Source organism: Phacochoerus africanus, chromosome 15, assembly GCF_016906955.1.
Source record: "Phacochoerus africanus isolate WHEZ1 chromosome 15, ROS_Pafr_v1, whole genome shotgun sequence".
NCBI lineage: Eukaryota > Metazoa > Chordata > Mammalia > Artiodactyla > Suidae > Phacochoerus > Phacochoerus africanus.
In genome coordinates, this window is record NC_062558.1 from 140096531 (window position 1) to 140113737 (window position 17207).

The window sequence follows — 17207 nt, forward strand, 5'->3', positions numbered from 1 at the left end:
CCACACCCCCACACCCACAGGGTGTGGGTCTCCTCCACTGTGAACACTTGCACCCTAACCCAGGGCTGCTGCGCCTGAGTCAGGAAGGCACGAGTGAGGAGCAGGGTGGGAAGTGACCGTCAGGCCCAGCCAGCAGTCTCAGTCCCCCTCGAAAAGCCCCCACAGCCTGGACCCGCCTGCGGGCACGGCCGCCCTCCGGCAGCAGGAGAGCCCACCCCCCCCTGCTCCCCATCCTGCGACTGCAGAGGGAAGGACGGCTCCCCTGCACGGCCCCCCACTCGGCTGGAAGCCTGACTCGTAATTGACGGGCCACAGACCCACGCGAGAGGGAGCCGCCACGCGGGTCGGGGCTTTCAGGATCCCACCATGCCCTCGGCACCGTCACACAGGCTTACGGAGGCATTAAAACCGCATCTTCCAGTTGGAAGCTTCTAGGGCTCAAGGTCACATCCTCCACCCAACTTTAACCCCAACGGGGGCACCAGGAGGCAGTGACGGGACCACACCCCTGCACCGCAGTCACTCCCTCCCCCCGTCCCCCACGCGACCTCTCGGTGCACCTGCCTCACACACCCGGGTGGGAGGGGCTGGGTACAGAAGCAACAGCGTTTGTGCCGTTATAAAGTACAAATCCTGTTAGGCTGCTCTGACCCCCATCCGGTTCCCGACAACCAGCTCCTAAAACCCTTGAATTAGATGATGGACTGAGGCATCTCTTCTGCACAAGGAGCCCCTCTGGCCACACTCTAGAGGCTGAGGAGGTGACTCTGGGAGGGTGGGGCTGGCCACACAAGGACAACCCTGGGATGAGAGGGGTGGCTTTCTGGCCCCACCCCAACTTCAGGAGGCGGGGGCGTGCTAGGTGAGGGGGGGTGGGGGCGGCAGAGGAGGCTCCGAGCCCCTCTGCCCAGCTCTGCCCTCTGCATCTCTTCCATCCGGCCGGCCCTGGGTCGAGTCCTTTATATAAAAACCCCGTCATCATAAGGGATCCACTCTCCGAAGCTCTGAGTCATTCCAGCAAATCGCCCAACCTGAGAGGAGGCTGTGGGAAGCCCTGAGCTGGCAATCAGCAGGGCAGAGGTGCGGGCAGCCCGGGGACCCCGCTGCGGCGGGTCCGAAGCAGGAGCAGAGCTGTGGGAAGGGCCCTCAGCCTGAGGGACTGCGGGTCTGGGGGAGTCGGTGTCAGAACCCATGTGAACTGAAGTGTTGGAAACACAGCGTGTCACCAAGTGTCAGCACCAGGAGCCCCTCGGGTGAGGGGTCCCCACCGTGCACGGCATTTCAGCCACAGGCCCCCCTGGGTCCCGGCGACACCAGTCACTGATGGGCAAGGGGGGAGCAGATGCCCTGTCCGGCTCAGAGCCTGGCGCGCCGCGGGAGGCAGGTGACCAGGACAGGGCCACGGTCGGACATCGCCCAGCCACCGCGTGAGGTGGGCGCCCCACCCGGGGACCTGGGTCGGCGCCTCGCAGCCAGACGGCACAGGCGGCAGATACAAGAGGTTCTGTTTCCGTCTCGAAAAGTGGTTGTTCCTCCCAGCTGCATGCTGCACTCTCATCTCCCGGTTTTAAAACTAATTTTTACTATAATAACCTTTTTCTTCTGCTTCCAAATTACTCCATTATAAAAGGACATTTTAAAAAACCAGAGTCGGTGGCTCCCTTGCGGAGGGCGCTTTGCGTGCAGCGCACTCACGGATCAGGAGCCTCACGGGGCCTGGCAGTGCCAGGCGCATCTTTAATTAACAGCTACTCAGCTACGCTTTTCCTGCAGGAGAGGGAAAGGCCTTTGAAGCCCAGGGCTTGCTGCCGTTTCAGGCTATATAGGCAACAGCGTTACTACTTTCATACACATTTGCAAATTTATCGGAGCAGCATACCTTCTCACTTAAATGCTATTTTTCTTTCGCCGGAACGTGACAGCAGCGCGGAACCACACGTGCCGTGAGTTGCACATGAATTTTTTAGCACCGTGTTACCTAAGGAGCACGCGTCTCTCTTTGGGGACAATGAGCGAAGGCCGGGACCAGTCAGGACTCTGGCCACCGCCCAGGCTCTGGGCGTCTCACCAGGGGGATCCGGGCACGGGCGTGGAGGCCACCGGTCTTGTTCCTTTGGCTGCACGGTCCTCTCCCGTCACCAGGATCGATGGAGGCGCCTTCCAACAGAAAGAGAGGGAGAGCACTTCTTAAAAAGTCACCCCGGTTCTTCCATTACAGGCGACCAAGGGAAGAATGAGCCACCTCCTGCCGACAGGCCCGCCCCCAGCAGAGCCTGTACAGGGACCAGACACAGCCGACCGTGTCGAGTGACCCAGACTGAGACGTCCCCTTGCTCCCCCAGACTGGCCACACTGCCTGCTTCTGCAGAGACAGTGGCCACTGAGAGACCGGTCTGGACGCCTCAACGTCTCAGGGGCACAAAAGCCCACTGGACTCTTCCCTGGAAATGGGCTGACCCAGCGGCTGGAGTCACTGTGCCGCCCGCACAGCCTTTAGCGGCAGAGAACCACGGAGCCCAGCAGGAAGAAGTGACAAGCCTGTGCCCCTGCAGTGTCCCCCACTCCAGGGACAACCCCTCTTTCTGGAGCATCCAGCGGGGGGCAGGGTCCAGGCTGTGTTTCACGTTGTGCAGTGATCGGGGTGAACTCTGTGCCCGAGACGCTCTGCCTCGTCCAGAAAATAAACACCATCTGCACAGGACACCCCCCAGGAGAAAAGGAAGATTTGCTCCCCAAAGTTAATGAAAAAAATCAAAGCGCACCTTTGGCTGGGACACGTGATCACTTTCATTATGGATAGAAGGTGGAGAGAAAAGGCTGTTTGTTTGTTTGCCTTGTCTTTTTGCCTTTTTTAGGGCTGCACAAGCAGCATATGGAGGTTTCCAGGTTAGGGCTCCAATTGGAGCTACCGCTGCCGGCCCACGCCACAGCCACAGGCATGCACAATCTGAGCCACAGCTCACGGCAACGCCAGATCCTTAAGCCACTGAGCAAGGCCAGGGATCGAACCCACAACCTCTTGGTTCCTAGTCAGACTCGTTAACCACTGAGCCACGACAGGAACTCCTAAATTTTTTTTGAAAAGTTGTTTTAAATTAGAAAATATGGGCAATTTTAGTGCCAACATAAACACAGATCCAAGATTTGGAACGACTTATTAGCTGCCCTGAGGTACAACAGACATCCGAGCTTGTTAAAGAGAAACAGAACCAAATTCCTACAGGTAGAACTGAAAAATCACAGGGAGGAATTTTTTTTTTTAAAGACAGTCCCGTCTCAGTTTGGGGGACAGTGTAAGAAGGAAATGAAATCAGAGTGAGCACCACCAATTCCAGGGATGAGGAGCTGTTTCCATGGTTTTACTTTCGAATCTATAATCATGTACCACGAACCACGTTGTCTCTCTAGGAAAACCAGGTGCGATTAAAAGATACTCGTCCATTATTCAAAACAGCAACCAGCTTCCAAGCTGAGACTGTCAGGAGCAATTCAAGCTCTAGATTCGTTTTTAAAAAACGGAATGTCAGCCTAGAATTTGGGAATCCGTTCCCGCCCTCATCACCATCGGTGCTTTGCGAGGCGGTGCAGGTGAGGGAACAGTTAACCACTTGTGGGAAGGACCCAAAGTCAAAGACGCCGCTGCTTGTGCTCCCCTGTGGGGCCGGCCACACAGGGACACAGTGCTTCCCCCCAAAGCCCACATGCTCGTTCCAGGGCCCCCAGGGGCCACACCAGGACAAATACTCATTTCCACCCTCTCGGTCTCCTGTCAACAGTCCTCAGGATGGAAAGTGCTGGATTATGGGGGCCCAGAAGCATGAAACTCAAATACAGGAGTTCCTGTTGTGGCTCAGCAGGTTAAGGACCCAACACAGTATCCATGAGGACATGAGTTCAATCCCCGGCCTCACTCAGTGGGTTAAGGATCTGGCATCACCACAAGCTGCGGTGTAGGTCACAGATGTGGCTCGGATCCCACGTTGCTGCAGCTGTGGCTGTGATGTAGGCTGGCGGCTGCAGCTCCGATTCCACCCCTAGCCTGGGAACTTCCACGTGCCATGGGTGTGGCCTAAACGAAAAAGCAATTAAATGCAAATATAAAGTTAAAAGATGCCCAAAGGTGTAAAGCGGTGAGACAGACCCCAAACAACAGAGGTCGGGCTCCGGAAAAGCCGGTGGCCCCCGAGGGAGGCTGAACAGCCACATCATCGGGATCGAATGGCAGCCGCGGGCAGAGGGCCGGAGGATGGACGGGAGGAGCCTGGAGGAGACCCTTCATCCAGATGAGCCCCAGCGCGGCCTCTGAGCGAGGGCCCCGCAGGATGGCGCCTTGTCAGGGTTGGCGCAGGAGGACCCAGGACCCCGTGGTCTGCTCCAGGCACCGCCAGCCTGGCATCTCACTGGGGTCCTCCTGCGCCCCTCCCCCCCAGGGTTCCAGAAGGTTCTACTGATGAGCGACTTGCACTTTCTATACTCACGCCTCATGAGCCACAGTTTCTGAGTAGCAGAAACTGTCTTTGTTTCCTGTGTGAAGATGAGGTCGGGATAAATAATCACCGTCACAGGGAGCATTCAAAACACTTGGTTAAAAGTGAATATACCAGAGCTCCCGTGGTGGCGCAGTGGTTAACGAATCTGACTAGGAACCATGAGGTTGGGGGTTCGATCCCTGGCCTTGCTCAGTGGGTCAAGGATCCGGCATTGCCATGAGCTGTGGTATAGGTCGCAGAAGCGGCTCAGATCCCACGTTGCTGTGGCTCTGGCGTAGGCCGGCGGCTACAGCTCCAGTTAGACCCCTTGCCTGGGAACCTCCATATGCCTCGGGAATGGCCCTAGAAAAGGCAAAAAGACAAAAAAAGAAAAAAAAAGTGAAAGTACTAAGTATACATTAAGACCAGGGTTTACATCACTGATCCAATCAGAGAAACGAGAGGAGATTTTCACTATGAACCTAACGGACCAAGGAAGCCAAGGAGGGACCCTGAGCAGCCCCATCCCAGGCTAGTGATCCGAGTAAATGCGTGACTTCTGACCGGGACAGAAGCTCAAGCTCGGCGCCGCTGGGACCACCCACTGCTAATTACCAAGGTCGCCTCTTCTTTTCACGCTGGTGAGGGTTTCCCGTTGGTGATGGAAATGGCTCATCATGGCATAAAACGCCCTTCCACGCAGAAGTAATGAAAGGGAATGAGACTCAGAGCCTGAGATAGAGGAAGGAGCTCCAACGGGAGAAAGACGATCTGTTTAATAAACACATCATTCTGGTACGAGATCCATCCCTTACCGAGAAACGCCACGGCTCCCCACGGGGAGCCAGCTTCATGGGCACTAACGCCCGTGATCCATTTACGCCACATGGCCTCGGCATTAATGATGGGGGGGCGGGTGTGACCCACCAGTGACGGTCCCCAGGGATGTCACTGCAGATGGGGAGCTGGCGTGAAGACCAGCGGGGGCGGGGACCTAACAGGCCTGAGGCAGACGCACCTGCCAGCAGCCGACGAGGAGAAACTGTTCAGGAAAAGCCGGGGGGCAGACTGAGGCCTCTGGCGCACCTGACAGATCAGAGCAAATCAAGGGCCATTTGTGACTTTCAAAAGCAGCAATAAAGGCTGGCTTCGTGGGACGGGAAATGCACTCCCCCTCGGCCCGTAAAGTGCTGTCTGAGGAACAGCAAAAGGAAGGACCTGAGAGCCTCACGTGCTCAGAAAATGCAAATGCACACTGGGTTTAGTGCAGCAGGGAAACAGCTGCAGGCTTCCGCTTGGTCCCCGGGGCTTCGGGCCAGGAAGCCCAGGCCTGCACATGCCTTCTGAGACATGCAGACAGCACACGCAGGATGCCAGGGTCACTGCCCAAGCTCCTCTGAGCAGCACCGGCCCGCGAGCTCCAGACCCAGCTGGGGAAGGGAAGGCCAGGCTGCTGTGCCCACCCCACCGCCGGACCCTGCGCAGGGTTCCGGAGCTGCCCCGCTGGGGCTGGCCCTGCCCCACCCAGGGGACGGCAAGACAGCACAGCCGAGGGCCAGGGGGAACCCGGCGGGGAGGGCGTGTGGGCCCCTTGGTCCCTAGCTGTGGTGTTTACGGCCACCAACCTTGTCCTCTCCGTCCTCCGCCGGGCTCTTCCTCTCTGTGTGCAGCATCAGGGCTGGTGGGCAGGGCGCTCGGCTGCGTTCTCTGCTTTTATCTGCGGGGCCAAAGCAACGGTCATGAGTATCCACTTGTCATGTCAGTTTGTATAACCGAACAAGGACAAACAGCAGCCTTGAGAATTCAAAGTGGTGGCGCACACAGTGCATCCCACAGAAAGCGAGGCCGACCACACCGTGTGACCGCACTGTGGTCTCAGGACAAAGTTCCCAGCAACTCCCCCTGGGCTTACACAGCACCATCCATGGTGGGGCTGGCCAGCCTCCTGGACCAGGTCACGTGGGTCATGACTGATGGGACACAGGCCTCCCTGACAAGGACAAGGAGCCGACACAGGCAGCAGAGCCAGGCTTTCTTGGGCTTTGATAGCCAGGGGCTGAGATGGGATGCCCTGGGCCCCAGTTCTGATGGGAGTGGGGGGAGGCATGTCCACACTGGTCATACTCTGGTACCATTCTTTGCTCGTCATTAATGTGGGCTCTGGCTCCGTGGGTGATCTGCACGGTGACTGCCTGGGAGGAGGGGCAGAAGGTTGCAGGAACGTGATGCTGAATGTGAAAACAGGGTAAGGTTTCATCTTCATCTATGCTGTCACATAGCCCTAGACATCTGCGTGCGGCGACGGGCAGCAAGATTAACCAGGGTGTCAGGACCAAGGACTAATAGAGTCTGTGGGCAGTGATGGGCAGCAGATTAACCAGGGTGTCAGGACCAAGGACTAGTAGAAAACCCCAGCATCCAACCAGGCACTAGCCTGACTTACAGGAAACTTTAGGAGGCCCTGGAAAGTCCAGGAGGGATCACCGGACCTGGAGCTCCTGTCTGTGCAACCCAGGGGGAGGTCTCGGGAGCGCCTTCCCCAAGGAATGGAGTTAACAGGGACAACGAGCATCACTCTGTGTGTGTGTGTGTGTGTGCCTGTGAGTGTGTGTATGCAACTATGTGTGTGCCCATTTGTGTGCATCTATGTATGTGCGTGCATGCATGCATGTGCCTGTGTGTGCATGTGTGCGCCTGTGTGTATGTGTATACACGTGCCAGTGTGTGTGCATCTCTGTGTGTGCATGCATACATGCGCCTGAATGTGCATATGTGTGTACATGTGTGCCAATGTGTGTGCATCTCTGTGCATGTGTTTGTGTGCAAGTGTGTATGTGCATGCGTCTGCCTGTGCGCACGAGTGTATGTGCATGCAAGTGTGTTCCTGTGTGCATATGTGCCTGTGAGTGTGCATGTGTGCACACATGTGTGCCAATGTATGTGAATCTCTGTGCATGTGTGTCTGTGTGCACATGTGTATGCACATGCATGCATGTGCCCGTGAGTGTGTGCATCTGTGTGCATCTGTGTGTGCATGGGCTCCATCTGCCCCCACGTGGGGCCACGTTGCCCATAGTGGGCATAGTTACCTGGCACCCCCACAGCTGCAGAGCCGGGTCCAGACCGCAGGGCAGCTGCTCCACTGCCCTTGGTGAGGAAGTGCCTCACTCCGAGCACCACGGGGCCAGCTCTGGACCTGGACCAAACATGTGGACGGTCCCCACAGAGGTGCTGTGTTTGGGTAAGACTGAGGCTGTTTCCTCAGGTCTCCCCGTCCTGTGTCGGGACAGCTCACCCCCAAGTCAACCATGCGGGCCTCACCAACATCCACATCGGGGCCACCCCGTCCACACCTACCCGTGCATGGCCAGGCCTCTCCGTTACTCCGAGCCCCTTTGTGAGGTGGCCAGCCAGTGCTCTAAAACCCGCAGCCCGGCAAAGAGACTTCCCTCTCCTGGTGGGAAGAGCCGTGAAGCCAGCACGGGGACGGTGTCAGACCGAGAGCCAGTTCTCCAACACCCTGTCAGCACTGGTCCCGCAGCACCCAACCCGTTCGGAGGTCTGGACCAGGGAGCCCGTCTGGGCCTTAGCCCATGCCCAGATCCCACCAGCTGCCCACCCTGTGGCAAAGGGGAGCGAGGTCTGCCAGGAGGCATCTGAGGCCCGGTTGTGGAACCCGGCCCTTCTCGCCGCTGCAGCTGAGGAACAGGATGGGGAGCCGGTGCCCAGGATGGGCAAAGGGGCTGCAATGACGTCGGGGTGCCGGCGGCCTTAGCGGGAATTCCAGACCGGCTGGAAGAGGGTGAGGGCCCGCCCGGGGGGACCGCCAAGGAGACAGCCATGGAGGGTGGCGTCTGAAACGGCCACCAGATCAGCTCCCCTGAGAAAGTGGCCGGGGACATAGGGACACTGCCTCGCCCAGGACACCAAGGCTGCAGAAGCTCCCCAGAACTGCCTGAAGGACCTGAGACCCTCGATCCCTGCTCGGCGACGGAGGCCAGAGAACAGAAGGAAGCCAACACCACCCCCAAGGCCCAGGGAGGGGAGGAAAGCTTGAACTTGCCATGAGGCGGCACGGCTAGGTCACGGCCCTGGGCGCCACTGTCTAACGGCTGCACCGAGGCCGGAGGCGGGGGTGGGAGCGAGCAGACGGCGCCGCACTACCTGAGCACGTGGTCTGGGTTCCTTCCCAGTCGGCGCCGGCCCCGCCAGGAGGAGGGGCTGCGTGCGCTGCCACGCCACGCCACGCCACGCCACGCCACGCCACGCCACGCCACGCCACGCCACGCCACGCCCCAGAGTGCGTCCCCAGGCTCCGCCTACCGCGTGAGCCTCCCAGGCCACGCCCCCCCGTGTGTCCCCAGGCCCCGCCTACCGCGTGAGCCTCCCAGGCCACGCCCTCTACCTGACAACTGGGGGGCTCCTTACTGAAGACACAGCCGTCTTGCATCACCGGAAAGGCAAGCGGCGTCTTCTCAGCTTGTGCAAATAACACGTCGTAAAAAAATAGACGTGTGTGGAAACTGACAGCAGGCCCCTGCGCCGTCCGCAGTGAGGGAGGGCTTGCCCACCTGTATGCCTCTGTCCCCCCAGAAGGCATCCCAATCGTTTTCCTTGATTGAAAACCACTGATCTTGGTTAAAATCAGCTCTTCAAATACGGATAAATGCATGGCCCCGCTCACTGTGACTGCTTCCCTGAAACGGTCCTGATGGCCACTTTAAAGCCCCTAAGCCGCACACGTCCCCAGAGCGCCTGTGACGATGCTGGGCCTGGCCCCACACAGCCCTTTCTAACAGATGTTGATTGCCCAGGCACCTGCTACGCGGCTGAGCGGGGCACCCGGGTCCCCCTCGCAGGGGCCTGCGTCTCCCCGTTGGTCCTGGGAGAGCTGACGCTACGGCTCCCTGAGGGCCCCGCCAGGGCTCCCCCTGACATGCTTGACCGCTGGGTGCTCTGGGCCTCTCCGCAAACCCCATGATGTTGCCGCCAAACGCTCCCTTGGGGTCAAATGGAGCTTGTTTATGGAGGAAACGCTGGACGCTTAAGCGTGTGGGGACACTTGATACATTTCCAGCCTGTGCGGGAGGCAGGACGGTCCCTCTGTTTGCGCAGTTTTACTGACCCAGCCCGGCTCCGCCACCTGAAGAGCTCTCAGAGGGCCTGTGGTCTGGTTTTCCTCCTGGCAGGGCCGAGCGGCGAGGCCCAAGAAGGAGACAGGGGGCCTGCGTGAAAACAGCCACGCCAGTCCACTGAGCAGCATGTTTGTCCCTGCGGGTACCGAATCCATGTCAACCCAGCTGCTTGGGGCGGGAGGGGGTGTTGTGGGCGGTTTGATAGCATCTTCTCTCAAAATGCTGCAGGGAGTGGCCAGGGCGACAGACCGAAGGGGAACAGGCAATAGTGAATAGTGGCAGTAATGTGCCCCCTCGAACAAAGGGGACAGAAAGGCCACACTCCTTCTTCTGGGCAAGACTTGGCGGCGCAAACACCTGGCTCAGCAATCGGTCCACCTCGTTTGGCTGGAAGAAGAGTGAGGTGGGCCTGCAGGCTTCTAATCTGGGGTCAGGGGTCCGTGCCAGCTGTCCGGCATTTCACCTCTTGGTCATTAGTCCCCGTCTAAGCCACCTGCTTTCTGAGAGTCCTGGGGATCTGCCACCAGCTGGAATCTGGGCTCAGACCAAAGACAGCTTATATACGATGGTAACGGGACAGCAGCTGCGTATCCCGAGCTTCAGCCAAGGCTACTAATATTGAATAAGGCACTGGGATCTTTTTAAACATTTAAAAATTGCTTCTTTAAATTATTCAAGTGAAGAACTCCTGCAGACAAGTGAAATTATCCGACGTGTCAAAAAAGTATGAAGATCTGTCAGCAGCTTCTCACTCAAAGGAGGAGCCTGAAGCTCAGGCTCATTTTTCCCAACACATTTTGTCCTCTCTTGGATCTGTTTCATCACCTACAAAATGAACTAATCTCCTAAATTTCTCGCCGTTCCGGGGTTCCGAAAGTCAGCAGGCTCTCTGGAACTGTTTGGGGGTTATCCCAAAGAAACGGGAGATGGAAACAGTGACCCAGGAGGGCCAGTGAGAACAGTCACCGGGTTTCCTGCTGGGACGACAGAAGTGGATGAGCCACAAGGAAGAGGACAGCCGAAACATTCCACTCTTTTATTCCGAAAACCAGCAGTGACTTCTGATGGGCTGTTCCTTTGGAATCAACCTCCGATAACACACTTAGAACTGTGAGAAATCTCTTAGACTGAGGGGACCCGTGAGCCACAGATGATTTGTGCACAGGACACAGCAGTGACTTCCCGGGGGTGCCCGTGAGGTTGGGGGTGGGGGACACCAGGGCGAGTGGAATTGCCTGGTGGCTGCAGGCCATTGGCCGTTACCGGAAGGTTTACAAAGGCAATCCACGCGGTAAAGCCCGCACGCACAGACCGGTCACTGCAGGGGACCATGCCTGGCGACAGGGGTCTCTTCCAGTGACCTCCAGTCTCGGGGAGGCTTGTCTTGGATTCAGGTGCTAGGCTGCAATCCTGGAGTCACCGGGTCCCATTTTCTGTGTTTGCCGTGATCTAGTGACCCCCGCTTCCAAATATGAATGTTCTCGCCTCAAGAACAAATAATATACCGTCCACTCTGGGAAATAATGAGGGGAATTTGAATCTTGAACACCGTCTCCCCGCAAGTGCTGTCTTAAAACAATTCCCGTGATGCTCAGGCAAAGTAGAAAATCATCCCATTTGGCCCCTAAGCAAACTAGACAAGGTAAAAGCCATTTTCCAGGATACGAAATAAGCCATTCGGGAGGGATGGAACTATTTGCCAATTTAAGTGGTATTGAGCTCCTTGGGAAAATTCCGATAATAAAATAAAATAATAAAATAAGGGGAAAACATAATTTATGTTTAAGGTACTAGTAATGACACACTCGGGTGTGTTGCGTGTGGTTCTGAATGAGGCTGGACAAGGCACTGATTTTCAGAGTCTGTCTCCTCTATAAAACCCAGAATATCAAAGGAGAGTGGGTCCCTGGGCTACAGTTTCAATGTAGCCCAGGTGGTGACTTAGCAAGAGCTGCTGCCCTGGGGAGCAGAGGGACAGGAGAGACAAAGACAGGTCTCAGGGCTGGAAGCCAGTAACTAGGAGACGGGCCCGTGGGCCTGTGGAGCTGGTCCGGGGAAGGGGCGGCAGGGGGAGGGGCCGAGCAGAGAGGGTGCTCCTTCTGTCCCCTGCCCCCAGCTGCCCCCAGGAGACCCTAGGACCACCCAGCTCGGAGACGGGAAGGGGAGGCAGAGGCCTGGGCTCCTTGAAGCCCCTCTCCCAGGGCCAGTTTCTAGGCTGCAGGGCAGCTGGGTGGTCAGCGCGGACGCGAGCAGATGTGGCCAAGGCGAGGGTCACGGCGATTCTGTTCTCCTGCTCGCCTTCTCGGGCTCACAGGCTGGGGTCTCCCACCTTCTCAAGACAGGTCACTGCAGAGTGGCCGACATGGCCAGGGCCCTGAGGCTGTGAGTCAAAGTCCCCAGACCCCTGGGACCACAGCTGCTTGGGCCTGAAGCTGGGCTTGGAACGTCCACTACCGACACAGTCGCCGAGACAGGAGTGCGTGTCACAGAGAACACAGCGACAGTGCAGGCAGCGGGCCACGCCCCAGTGGCAATGCCGGAAGTCCTGGCGGCCACGTGTCGCACAGTATGGGCTGGAGCCACCACGGGGCTGGGGCCACGGTATACCGGGTAAAGGACAGACGGTGGATGGCAGGGGGATCTCTGAGGCCATGTGCTCAGGCCCGCTCCGAGGGCCAGCAGAGCAGTGGCGCCCAGGGCCTCAGGACGTCATGTGCTGGAGGGCCCAGGGTCGGGAGGGCGACGTGCCTGGGGCTGCAGGAACCTGGGTCCTGAGTTCCGGACCGGCCTCGCCCCGGCCCCCCGCTCCCGAGCCCCCAGCAAAGGCTGGCAAAGGAGTTCTTGCCTCCACTGTGACTGAAGACCATTTTCAGGAGAATGGCACATCATTTCTGAGTCCTCCTAAATGTTTCATAGGCAGCGCTTTCACAGTGTTGACAAGCTGCAGAGACTTCATTTTCTACCTGTTTATAACATCCTGGCTTTCCCTCTGTGGGAACAAAAGGTTTTCAAAACACTCACATTAGAGGACTTGAACTTGGCTTCCTCCACGAGAAAGGGTCACTCAGAGAAAGGTGACCCCGCCTCTGTAGGGCTCCCAGGGCTGTGCTTGGCCCCACCCTCCACGTGGCCACATCCCTTATCTGGCCCCACCCCTGTACATGGGCCCGCCCCCGTATCTGGCCCCACCCCCGTCGTGGCCCCATCCTGTAACACGGCTGTTAGGCCACTTCTGGAACTTGTCTCCATCCCCCAGTCCCGTGACCCCAGCCAAGACCCCAGGCAAGAGCTTCCACATCCTGCTGCTGGCCTGACTGGCTTGACAAGGCTCCGAGGTCACCATGGGACAGAGCGGCTGTGGAGATGACGGGTCAGCTTCACCCGAATGTTCTAGAGCCTGAAGCAGCCCCGTCCTTTCATGAAGGCAGTTACCTCTGAGGATGGGGAGCCATACAAGAGCGGAGACGCGGGACGCCTGCATGCCCAACGGCGAGGGTCTCAGCGTGGACGGTCAGAGCACTCCTGCCCCGTTTTCTGCAGGAGAGTGAAGGGCACAGCCCCTGCCCGCCCTGGGACGTGGGTCTCCTGGCCCAGAGGAATATCAGGGTCTGTGATGGCAACGGCCCCAATTCTGCGCCAGCCCAGAAGCTGCTCCAAAGTCAACTGGGCACCAGAGCCCCCCAGGAACAGAGGGTGTCCCGCCAGGGCCCAGAGGAGGCCAGCGTCCAGGCACCATGCGTGCCCAGGGAGTGACCAGGAGGGCCAGCTGCCCAGGCCGCCTCCCTGTTTCCATGAACACGTGACTGAACGATGAATGGGTGAGCTGCAGACCAGTCCTGTGCAATTTCAAAATGTATGTTCAAAATTCTAATTATCACTCCCAAGTAGGGAGATCAAAGGCAAAAGAGACACATTCAATGAGACAATTTCCAGAGAAAAATTTAAAATAATCTGTGTGTCAGATGTATGGTGGGCCAGCTAGAACCTTCCCACAGAATGGGCCCAGGGAAGAGGAGCGGGACAGCGAGGAGAGAGGCCCCAGAGGACTGCAAACCGTCATTTAAAACTCCTTTCTGGCTCGGGCAGAGCGCATTGAGAAAGCACAGCATTCAACCTTCTCTCCAAAGCACAAATCCTTCTCGCAGGGCCGGCTGCGTCGGCCCAGCCACGCCTGCCTCTCTGGGCAGCGCGGCAGCGACAGCCACTGAGAGAAGGACAACAGCCGCCCATCCCTCTGCCTCGCCGCGGGTGTCAAGGGCACACCCCAGGCAAGGCTCCTGCACCGCAGAGGGTGTCCTGAGAATCACCCTGGGGACCTGAGCTGGCACCAGGGCTCAGGTGCCACCGGCCCGAGAGGTGATGGTGCACCCCCCACGCACACACGCAGACACACACACACGCACACACAAGACTACTATACTGATGATTTTTCAGTCGTCAGAGCAGGTAAGTCCACTGCTTAGACAGGTTACTGGTCTCTGGTTGCTCCGATCAGAAAAGGGTGGAGGCAGCAGACATGTGTGTGTGGAAATGAACCAGCAAAAGGTCAGCCCTGTGATTCTGGTCTCAAGGTGACAGCAAAAATAAGTTGTCTCTTTTATAAAAACTCTATGTACGATGCATGGCTTTCAAAACATGGGCAGCGACTTTGGAAACGGTTCAGGTGTATCCTTTTCCCTCCTCCGGCTCCGTGGACACCTATCCACCACTTCTAGTGCAGCCCGCAGCACGGGTGAGGCGAGCCTCCCCGGCCACAGCTCACATGCCAGCAGCGGGCATCAGACACGTCAGCTGGAGAAAAAGGTGAGAGGCTGGAGAGAGGGCTCCGAGGACACACCACCCCCTGCCCCCGCCCCCTGCCCCTGCCCATCTCCACCGCCACCGACGCCTGAAGGCTCTGGATCCACACCTCAGCTTCCTCTAAAGACGCCCGCGCTCCCAGACTGCAGCCGGCCGGCCCCTAAGCCCCTCCGCTGTAGTTTACAGCCTGTTCCCACTTATCTTTTTCCTCTAGCAGCAGAGCCTGGCACGCTGCCACTTCTTAGCAAAGCAGCCTCTGCCGACCTGGACAGTTACGAAGTCTCCTCCTTCCCTTTGTCCTGAGGCGTTTGCAAGCTCCCCGTGTCCTCTTCGGAGCTTTAACACACAGCTGCTTCCACAGGGCCCCCCGGGTGGGGTCAAAATGGCAGAGGCCCCCCGGGTGGGGTCAAAATGGCAGAGGCCGGCGCCCCCCCACACCCAGCAGGTGCAGACCTTGGCCGGCAGGCGGGTCCATCCCTGGGCCCCTGAGGACTCAGCCTCATGGTGACGTTTGCCCAGGAAGGCAGCCTGAGGCTGTCAGCCTCTGCACCCAGGTTGCCTGTTTTAATAGGATGAGGGTTTTAAAGGCAGACAGCGGCCCCGGGCAATGCTCCCAGGAGCCTGGTGAAATTTCCGGTTGGGGGTGGGCACCCTCCTGGCTGTGGTCCTGGCCTGGCCTGGAGTTGGAAGGCCTTCCATCAGCTGAGCTTTGACAGAGGTGATGGCTAGCGTCTCGTGCCTCCTGGGGGGCCTCAAAAGGCTTGAAGGAGGCCCCTCACTGCTGAGTGTGCTTCCAAGACCTGACCCCACAGGCGGGGCTCCTCTACCCTCAGAAACAGGGCACCCTGCTCTCACGGGCACTGGCCTTCATTTAGAAGCTGGTCGTGAGACCCTCACTCCAGAGGTGAGGTCTCCATAGCCCGGGGGCTGCAGGGAACACGCACAACCCAGGCTGGCCTCCCCCCACCCCCCACGTCCCCAGATCCCTCAGGACCCAGCATCCGCCTCAGTGTAGATGCCGCCAGGTTAGTGTCTAGTTTCCACACTTGCTGCCTCTTTCTTTCATCACGTTAAATAAGAGGATCTAGAGACGGGGACTCCAGCACACTCCGGGGAGCCCTGGATTAATTGTTTAATGAGAAGACACAGCAATTCCGACAGGGCAGAGCTACTCCCTCATGGGACTCAAGGCTTTGACAATGCGACGGGCTCCCCAGTGCTTGACTTGGTCCCTCGGGGACAGGCTCCTGAGGGGGCCCTGTGGTCCCCTCTTGTGGGGACACCAGGTCAGCCTACAGAGCAAACGTCACAGCCTGGAAGGCCCCAGGGGGCTCCTGTGGGCATGGTGGGGAAGATGGGCCAGGAGGGTGAGCCGGGCCTTCGCAGGGCGGGCTGACAGGGTCCCAGGGGCCACCCAGGTGGGCACTGCATCTGGGAACTGCCCCAGGGCAAAACCTCTGTTCCTTTCCTGGGTCAAGGTGACAGGTCAAGCTGTGCCAAAGGGCTGGAGTGGCTCAAGTTATAAATATAGAAACATCTAAATCAGCATCAATTTTTTATTTTTTTGTCTTTTTGCCATTTCTTGGGCCGCTCGCGCGGCATATGGAGGTTCCCAAGCCAGAGGTCTAATCGGAGCTGTAGCTGCCAGCCTACACCAGAGCCATAGCAACGTGGGATCCGAGCCGCATCTGCAACCTACACCACAGCTCACGGCAACGCTGGATCGTTAACCCACTGAGCAAGGGCAGGGATAGAACCCACAACCTCATGGTTCTTAGTCGGATTCGTTAACCAATATGCCACGACGGGAACTCCTAAATCAGCATCATTTAAGTTAATTTATAAGCTTTTCTGTACATTCAGGGGTGCCCAATGCAGGGGTGTGAGGCGCACTCAGCCTGCTCTGCCTCAGCTTCCAGATCCCCCGTCCGCTTGGGGGGGGCCACCTCCTTCAACCGCATAGTGGCCCAGAAGCCGCTGGGAAGTTAGGCAAAACCCACTCACCAGCAAGACGGCCTCCGAGGGCTGGAGGCAGGGGCTCCCTGCAATGTCTTCAAATCTGAGCTTATTAAGCAAGGCTCACGGATTTGTATTTGCTTTGGGTTTTGAGGTTCACGGGAAAGACGCCAACCTCTAATCCACAGCAGACGAACAGAACCCGAGACCACGATGGAGACGGTGCCTGCAGGTGACCGCTCTGTCACGGTGCAGATTAAGGCGGGTCCTCCTGGGAGGGGCTGGCCCATGCCCCCCAGTCCCCCACGGTGCCTTCCGGTCTGACTAGAGAGGTGACACCAGCAGGTTCTGAAGTCCCCACTCTGGGGACAGCAGTCCTCCAAGGACAGAGGGCTCATGACCCGTGTGGCTGTGACCAGGAGCAGTGAAAGATAAAAAATATGCCAAGACACGACCTTGTCAACATAAATAATACTATACACACTACGTTGTATATAGTATATATTACAGCGTGTTTTGTACACACAATACAATAATTAAATGGTATTTTCACACTGAAGATTGCTTCCAAGGCTACTGTCTACTGTTACTGTTATTTCATAGAAGACAACCAAGTTCCAGAGGGGTCTGCAGTGTTCTCAGGAGCACACTGACGATGCTAAAAGGAAGTGTTAGACTCTTGGGATCCAGACACTGCAGTTGGCACTGCGGTTATCTTGGCACGAGCATCTGTGGCTTCAGACTCGAAAACATCCTCAAAGTACCTTTGTATGTAACCTTTAGCTGGATATGGAAGAGAAACGCATGATTAAATATATTCGCATCCTAAATCACGTCATTAACTTGT

General features: G+C 57.6%; 1 protein-coding gene across 1 annotated transcript in view; it reads right to left on the bottom strand.

The window, feature by feature from the left end:
- TCERG1L (transcription elongation regulator 1 like) overlaps window positions 1–17207 on the bottom strand; it is a 173749-nt gene that overhangs the window by 51030 nt on the left and 105512 nt on the right. The window contains exons 5-6 of the mRNA XM_047762464.1: window positions 6095–6186; window positions 2069–2157 (exon numbers count right to left, since the gene is read on the bottom strand). Coding sequence (XP_047618420.1) covers window positions 2069–2157; window positions 6095–6186 — 181 coding nt within the window. The remainder of the gene's footprint in view (window positions 1–2068; window positions 2158–6094; window positions 6187–17207) is intronic.